The sequence below is a fragment of the Protomyctophum bolini genome, assembly GCF_963924005.1.
Source record: "Protomyctophum bolini genome assembly, chromosome: 17".
Taxonomy (NCBI): domain Eukaryota; kingdom Metazoa; phylum Chordata; class Actinopteri; order Myctophiformes; family Myctophidae; genus Protomyctophum; species Protomyctophum bolini.
The window spans coordinates 27,705,061-27,713,460 of record NC_137878.1 but is presented as its reverse complement, the minus strand read 5'-3'; the positions used below and the strand labels follow the sequence as shown (position 1 = coordinate 27,713,460).

At 45.6% G+C, this 8,400-nt stretch overlaps 2 protein-coding genes across 2 annotated transcripts; both read right to left on the bottom strand.

The window, feature by feature from the left end:
• Positions 1–6,248: 6,248 nt before the first annotated feature.
• LOC308331958 (large ribosomal subunit protein uL5-like) lies at positions 6,249–6,828 on the bottom strand (the record flags this gene model as incomplete). Its single annotated transcript, XM_080787517.1, has 1 exon — positions 6,249–6,828. The coding sequence occupies one exon, from the start codon at positions 6,826–6,828 to the stop codon at positions 6,289–6,291; it is 540 nt and encodes a 179-aa protein (XP_080643643.1). The 3' UTR covers positions 6,249–6,288.
• A 931-nt stretch (positions 6,829–7,759) lies between these two features.
• On the bottom strand, positions 7,760–8,192 carry LOC308331366 (large ribosomal subunit protein eL32). Its single transcript, XM_080786783.1, has one exon. It carries the CDS (start codon positions 8,167–8,169, stop codon positions 7,762–7,764), a length of 408 nt encoding a protein of 135 aa, XP_080642909.1. The 5' UTR covers positions 8,170–8,192; the 3' UTR covers positions 7,760–7,761.
• Between the last annotated feature and the right edge of the window lie 208 nt (positions 8,193–8,400).

Here is an 8,400-nt window from a genome sequence, read left to right as displayed (position 1 = left end):
GAGAGAAGGAGTGGATGGGCATGTAAAAATACAATGATGGAAATAAATGAGAGAGGAGGCAACTTCTTTTTTAAATGCATTTTATTTAATGTGTGTGTGTGTGTGTGTGTGTGTGTGTGTGTGTGTGTGTGTGTGTGTGTGTGTGTGTGTGTGTGTGTGTGCGCGTGTGCGTGTGCGTGTGCGTGCGTGCGTGCGTGCGTGCGTGCGTGTGTGTGTGTGTAACAATTCATAACCTGATTGACACTTGAGAAGATGTGAGGTAGATTGCTCCATAATTCCGAGCATTTCTCATGTCTGGTTTTATTATGGCATTGGCTCTACAGATTCTCCCCTATCCAAAGTATCCAGAGGGAAATCCTAGATCTGTGTTATATAAGAACTGTGTTCCAAAGATTTACAACCCAGCCCTGCCATTCTGTCAGGTATGTGACTCTGTGTCATTTTATGATATTGAGTTACATTTGATAACGTCTGGGTTTTTCTATTTTCTTAGACTCTTTGCATACAGTGTTAGGCTTTTCAGTTGATGCTTCATATTAGTTTTTGATTTATTCTTGGAACCCAGTTCTTATATGACGCAAACTAAGATGCCCCTATGGGATTTTCAATAGGTAAATAAAGTGACCCATGGGGGATAGTGTCCTATATAGGGTATACGTGTGACTTCATCATCAAACCAGGAAGTTATGCGGGAAGGCCCACTGAGTGCCAAAAAATTACTTTCTAGCATTGACAGCTCATATATCCAAACAGAAAAGTCCAAAATGATTTGCCATTCACTTTAGGCATGCGCATACCCTCTATAGTGGCAGTGACATCAGACTTTGTTTCTCCATAGAACAATGGAGTATGAATTGAATATGAGGGACCCCAATGGAAACAAGCCATAGGCTTTCTTGGGTTCTAAATCCTCTTAGTAGACCTTGTATTGATTGAACAGTACTTTCCTGTTAATAAAGTACTATTCAATCAATCAAAGAATAAAACTGTATAGTGCCACATGAAAATAATGCTAAGGCATAAGGTTAGAACTGTAGCAGCAGCACCACACCACTGCAACAAAAAGAATAGTTCAGTTATTGTTTTACTAAACTCCACACTTGAATAAATGGCTGCCACAATATAACTGCAGCCACTGGCACTGAATGAGGGTAAACACTTGAAGAAGAATCCAAGGGTCCTCGCGGTGCTGGCAGGTGGCCTCGGAGATGCCACGGTTTGTGGAGTGAATTATTTAACAAACACTGGGACTCTGGTGTGAGATAATCTGTCCTGGGGCCCAGAATTGAAACGCCTCCCCCTGGTAACTGTGTTGCTGCCTGGCGGCATCATAGTTCTCAAACTTCTCATCATAACACATCCTGCTGCTGTTCTGGGGTTTTAGGCATACAGTATAGGGCAGGATCGGTTCATCGCCGGATGTTCGCCAGGCTGCGAACACCCAAAATAATCCTATTTGAACTGGGGACCACCCATATTCTTACATTATAGGTATGGTTTATAGGTATAGGCTAGCCTATCCGAACCAGTGTAATTTCTGGTCTAGAGCAGAGGTTCTCAACTGAGCTCAAAGTGGATCTGCTACTTTTGAAGCTTTTGTGTGAAGCCGTAGTACGATCAAGTAGGGCATTAATTCGTGAAAAAAACATAAAAAGTTAGAATATAGACGGGTGGTTACTGCCCAACAGCAGCAGAAACATGAAAGTGCACATCAAGTCCCATGGTAATCTAGACAGTATGTTCGGAGTTGGACAGACCGACGTTACCATCCTTAGAGCCTTGTCACTAGCCTGGCTAAAAATGCCCCTTCCTTGATACTGCTGGCATTTTCCGGGGACACACACATAACTTGTGGACCAGCACAATCTCCTAATTAGGCTGAGAACTGATCACTTTTCCATGTTTGTGACAGTTTGAGTTCACCACAGTGCATACTGTACTGTATATCCACACAGCTTCCACGAGATAGCTCGAAAAACCTTGTGCAAAGTCTCCAGCCACACCACTCAATTTCACATAGCGCTGTAAATCTCCCCTGATCGATTCGCCATGATTCAGTGAATTAATAGAAATGGCCAGACATGCCATTGAACCTACCCGGACATGTCATAAAATAGCAGCTCACCTTGCATGTCGGGGATATTAAATTAAACGAGAAAACCACTGGCCAGAAATCATTACCCACCCCTCGGCTGTAAATGTCAACGCACGGCCACACTCTCCCCCGACCGCTATGCGTATTGATGCATATCAGAGGTTGTCAATAACACTATGTGAGATATGATGAGGATCAGCTGATTTATATGCAAGGGGTCTCCTCTCTGACATTGAAAGATCAAAAATACACGGCTCACCAGCTCATTCGTGTTCCCTGGAGGTCCCACCTAAATGACCCCTTCCTCTATAGTTCCATAAAATGTAAACTTTACACACAATATATCGCAGGCTCACAATGCATCGCAACGCTTTGTGAGCCTGTGGTATATGTAGGTGTGTATAGCGGTAGTCCGATGTCCCAATAATCCGACTCCCATACATCCAATATTCCGGCCATAGAGCCCCATAGAACCCCATAGAGCCCCATACTAACCCTAACCCTCAGGGGTAGGTAGAGCAGCAGCATGAGAACCTTGAGAAAGTCTCTGAACCTCTTAATTTCTCCCGATGTGCAGGTTGGTTGGTGCCTTGCGTGGTTTCCTTCGCCATCGGTGTGGGAACCGGTGAATGTATTAATGCACAATCTATATGCAAAGCGCTTTGGATAAAAGCACTGTATAAATGCACTGTTTACCATTTATTTACCCTCAAACTGCATGCGGAAGCCATGGGTGAGGGGAAAACCTTCTGGGCTCAGGACACCCCTGTAAATGACATTGTTACTTTAATATATTCATACGGAAACATGTGAATCTTTGCTCCTAAGGTGGTCTTTACACGAGAATGGTGTTCATAGAAAACGGCTAAATAAAGTATCGTTTGCTGGTGTCCCTTTAGACGAGAATGGTGTTTTCAGGAGGTGAAAACGCAACAAAGTGAAACCACCTTCCAGAGTGGAAATCTTTGAGAACGCCGTTTTATCCCTTCTCCGTGTAAACAGGCAAAACGTTGAATCCGCAAAACTTATGACATCATGGCTCACGTTGGCTCACTAGCGCATATGTTTATTACATTAATGCAGAGCCATACATAGATATATATATATGATATAATGGAGTTCCTGAACAAGCCTCCCTCCTCGCCTACAAAGCACTGCTCATCAGCGATGGTGAATGTAAAACCATGATGTAAATAAAAAGCCTTGTGATAGGCGGCAGCCGCGGGAGCAGCGTTCATGTAGCCTAATGTATTATAAAACATATACGGTATAACCATCCCGTGGCGCGCTCTGCCTGCATGCTCTGGGTTGCGTGAAGGGGTTCTTCTTCTTGTACGTGGGTGACACGCCACCTAGCGACGTTATAGCGTTTTCATAAAGTGTGCGTTCTCGTGTAAAGGGTCAATAAAAATTGAGAACGCAACAGGACTCTGCCGTTTTATCTGGAGATGGTCGCCGTCTAAAAGAGGCATGAGATACAGTATGTCAGGAGGAGAAGCTGAGAGAACATTAGTTTCCATTAGCACAGATTTGGTGGCTCTAAGTGTGTGTGTGTGTGTGTGTGTGTGTGTGTGTGTGTGTGTTCAATTGAATTATGGCGTTGTGCTATTTCATTGACTTCCATTGAGTGCCATTCATCACACGTTAACCATACAAATATGCTTTATGGACAAACCTCCGTGTTAACGGTGTCTGCATTTCAGTCTGTGGTAGGGTAACCATAGGAACAATATACTAATGGGAAACTGTGTGTGTGTGTGTGTGTGTGTGTGTGTGTGTGTGTGTGTGTGTGTGTGTGTGTGTGTGTGTGTGTGTGTGTGTGTGTGTGTGTGTGTGTGTGTGTGTGTGTGTGTGTGCTGGCCTACCAGCATGTGCACTTAAGCCTCTCCAGCTGATCCAAAATGCTGCAGCTCGCTTGGTCTTCAACCAGCCAAAATTCTCACATGTCTCCCCCCTGCTCCGCTCCCTCCACTGGCTCCCGGTCGCTGCCCGCACAGAATACAAAACCCTGATGCTGGCATTCAAAGCAACCAAAGGTATGGCTCCCCCATATCTTGCAAGTATGATCGAACCCTACAAACCCTCCCGCTCACTCAGATCAGCCAACGCAGGGAAGCTGGAAGTACCCTCACTAAAAACGCCGGGACAACGCTCCACACGTCCCAAACTCTTCTCCCTTCTGGCTCCAAAACTGTGGAATGCACTTCCCATTGCAGTCAGAACTGCAGCATCACTCCCAATCTTCCGCCGTAGTCTGAAAACCCACCTTTTCAGACTCCATCATGGCCCATAGCACTTACCCCACCCCCTTAGATAGCAATTCTAGTAGTCATAGCACGTCATAGTACATATGTGTAGCATAGTAGTATAGATGTATAGCTTATATGTATAGTTTCATTATAGATATTCCACTGTTACTTTCTTAGCTACGCATGTTTCATGATAAATGTCTTTATGTGATGTATTCCCATGTTTTTGTTCTTGCTTAATGTAAGTCGCTCTGGATTAAGAGCGTCTGCTAAATGCCTAAATTGTAAATTGTAAATTGTGTGTGTGTGTGTGTGTGTGTGTGTGTGTGTGTGTGTGTGTGTGTGTTCTGATTTATTCTACTTGTGTTGAGAAACAATGATTTTTCCAGAACCAACGCAATTATAGGTCCAAAGCCTAAAACTAATACACACACACACACACACACACACACACACAGTCAGGTGCGCGCACACACACACACACACACACACACAAATATGCAGTCACGCACACATGAACACACGCACATACACAGAGTTTATTCTCATACCAGAAAAGATTAGACTGGTAGGATTTATGGGTTGGTTCCGCACGCACGCTCACACGCACGCACACATATTTTCACTGCCACATCCACTCATACTTGAAAAACAGTCACACTGACCTTTAGCAATGTGTGTGCGTGTGTGTGTGTGTGTGTGTGTGTGTGTGTGTGTGTGTGTATGTGTGTTGTCTTCACAACAAAGCACTCTTTCCTGTACTTGACACTATAAAAGTGTCTCGAAAGAAGTAGCCTATACAAGAGACATTCTGTATAGTTGTACGACTGGCATATAGAGGTGTTTTATGTGTCCTGTTGTGGTCAGTCGATGGTTTCACATCTCCGGGCGATCTCCTGACTTCTCGTGGTGAAAGATGGTTGCAACACGTACAGTGGGTATAAACGATAGGGCTATTAGCAGCAGGTCATGTAGGCTAACAGTATAGCACTATATTACCCTAGATAACGGCATGGGAGCTGCTGTTTGCAATCAACTATAGCACAGACTGGACATGCGCACGCACGCGCACACACACACACACACACACACACACACACACACTTTGGACCAGAATTGTTCTCTAAAATGAGCTGGCTTTAAATCACCAACAGACACACTCGCACAGAGAGACACACACACACACACAAATTGATGATGTCGGAAGGCCCTCCTAAATTCCTGCTTCACGGACCAACACATGTGCCGAACACACAAAGACCTGAAACAATTTTAGTGTTTTAGTGAACGTCTGTATTATAAGTCAGTCCTCTCTGCTGTTGACAGCTCAGTAACAAGAATTGTCTTGTAGTTTTACGGTTGGCAATGCAATCGCACTACGATCTCTATCTCTCTGTCTGTCTGCCTGTCTCTCTCTATCTCTCTCTCTCCTTTTCTCCCTCTCCTTTTTTATCTCCCACTTGCTCTCTCCATCTGAGAAGAACCAATGACGTTTTCTAGCCCATAACTGTTGTACTATTCGTAGAGGTGTTTTGTGTGTCCTGTTAAGGATTAAATATCTCTTCTCCAGCTGATATCCTTGTCCTATGGTAGTTTTTATATTCTTTTGTGTTGCGCTTATTACCCAATTTTCTCCCCAATTTAATCATTATGTCGATTTATTCCTCCCCACACTTATTTGTGTGCTGTCACTGCTGTTGTGTCCTACTTTATCTTGTATTATTATGCCGCTATGTGAGGAGTGCCTTCTCTAAACCCCACCGGTGGCGCCTCCAGCCCGTAGGAGTGCCTTCGCTAAACCCCAAAAAGCGATTGTCCAATGCCAATCCAAATTGTTTATCAACCATTGCTAAGGATGGCAAGCATTCGTCACCTAATTTTCTTTCTTTTATGTTTTTCTTTTATTAGTTTGTTACAAACAACAGTCAAAAAGGTGGTGGTCCTTTACTTTCCGGGAAGGAGGATGCCATCATATTTCTGCTGGAACCAGTGCAGGGACTCCTCCTTGCGGATACGGTGCTTGTAACCGACGCAGCCTCTTTTCCGCTTCTTTTCAGCCACGCTGAAGCCGGGCCTGCCCAGGACCACGTAGAAGTCCAGTCCGTAGATACCGATGCCGGGGTCATACTTGATGCCCAGATCAATGTGTTCCTGGATGCCGAAACCGAAATTCCCCGTATCGGAGAAGTTGTTCTTCCTCAACTCGTACTCGCGCACCTTGAGTCCTTTCTCCAGGATCTCCTCTGCCTTGGCGCCACGGACGGTACAATGGACGGCGATCTTTTCGTTCCTGCGGATACCGAAGGATCGCACGGTGTAGCGGGCCTTTGAGAAGACAGGGCTCTGTCCTGTGAGCTGCTCCAGGACCTTAGCAGCGCGGGTCAGTCTGTCTCCAGACTCCCCGACGCAGATGTTGAGGCAGAGCTTGCGAATGCGAAGCTCCTTCATGGGGTTCTCCTTCTTCTCACACTCCTGGTCCGCCATGTTTGATCACTTAGAAGAGCTTTGATCGTCACCTCATTAGCTGTCGATGTTATTACCTTCTTTTATGCTGTTCAGTGTGGTGTCAGAGTGATGTCATTATCCCCATATAAGGAGATCCAGATACTGTCAGAGTGATGTCTCGTTATTCGGATCCCACCTGATGATCCAAATGATGACGTCAGCGTTGATCTCGTGTCTCGTGCCAAGTACTTGGAGTCTAGAGTGGGAGTTTCTCCATAAACCCCTCGTTCATTATAGATGCGTGTCATGATTACATTTTTAACCCCCTTTGGTGTTTTAAGCAATATGTTGTACTTTTAACTCGTGTCTTTGCTTCTGGGGGGGTCCCTGGAACAACATATATTCAGATGGGGGTCGGTCGGTGGCCAATTACATATATTTTGACAAAATTTGTAGAACCGTCCTCAGGTCTAAATGGGTTAACCCATTTTGGGCGGGAACCCCTTTTGGTGTTTTAAGCATTATGTTATAATTTAGCTATTGAAAAATAGCAGATCCACAAGCTCATATATAGCGCACCACCGAGTGGCGTGCTACGAGCTTGTAGGTCTGCTATTTTAGAAAAATCATGAAAATTATTTTTAAAGTTTTGAAGACATTTGTAGAATCATTCCCAGGTCAACATTTTTTTTTTAATTTGTGAAAATAATGCAGCGTTCAGAGGATCTACTCGTTCTCCTGGCTGCGCAGCCTGGCGTTCAGAGGATCTACTCGTTCTCCTGGCTGCGCAGCCTGGCGTTCAGAGGATCTACTCGTTCTCCTGGCTGCGCAGCCTGGCGTTCAGAGGATCTACTGGTTCTCCTCGCTGCGCAGCCTGGCGTTCAGAGGATCTACTCCTTCTCCTGGCTGCACAGCCTGGCGTTCAGAGGATCTACTCGTTCTCCTGGCTGCGCAGCCTGGCGTTCAGAGGATCTACTCGTTCTCCTGGCTGCGCAGCCTGGCGTTGGGGTTGGTGATCTTGATGGCGAGCTGCGCCGCTCTCTCAACGATCAGCTTCCTGTTCTTAGAGGAGACGTTGTGGGCGATCTCTGCACAGAAGGTCTTGTTGCTCATCATGAGCACCTCCATCTCCTTCATGTTGTTGACCAGGAACTTCTTGAAGCCGCTGGGCAGCATGTGTTTGGTCTTCTTGTTGGAGCCGTAGCCGATGTTGGGCATCAGCATCTGGCCCTTGAAGCGCCTGCGGACCCTGTTGTCGATGCCCCGGGGCTTACGCCAGCTTTTCGCGATCTTGACATATCTGTCAGACTGATGGCGGATGAACTTCTTGGTACGTTTCTTCACGATCTTGGGCTTAGTGAGGGGTCTGAGGGCTCCCATGGTGACTGCCGAGCTAAACGCCGAAATGGGACGATGGCGGAAAGGAAAGAAAAAGCCATATATGGTTTCTACATTTAGTCTGATGTCATCGCTGATGACATTAGTCTGATGTCATCGCTGGATATCGCTGTTGTCTCCATACATGGGGCTATAGGTTGTCCCCATATATGGAGCTCTGGGTGAAAGCCTTCCCATGGAAATCTGTACCATATCAAGAAGGCTTGAACAGTT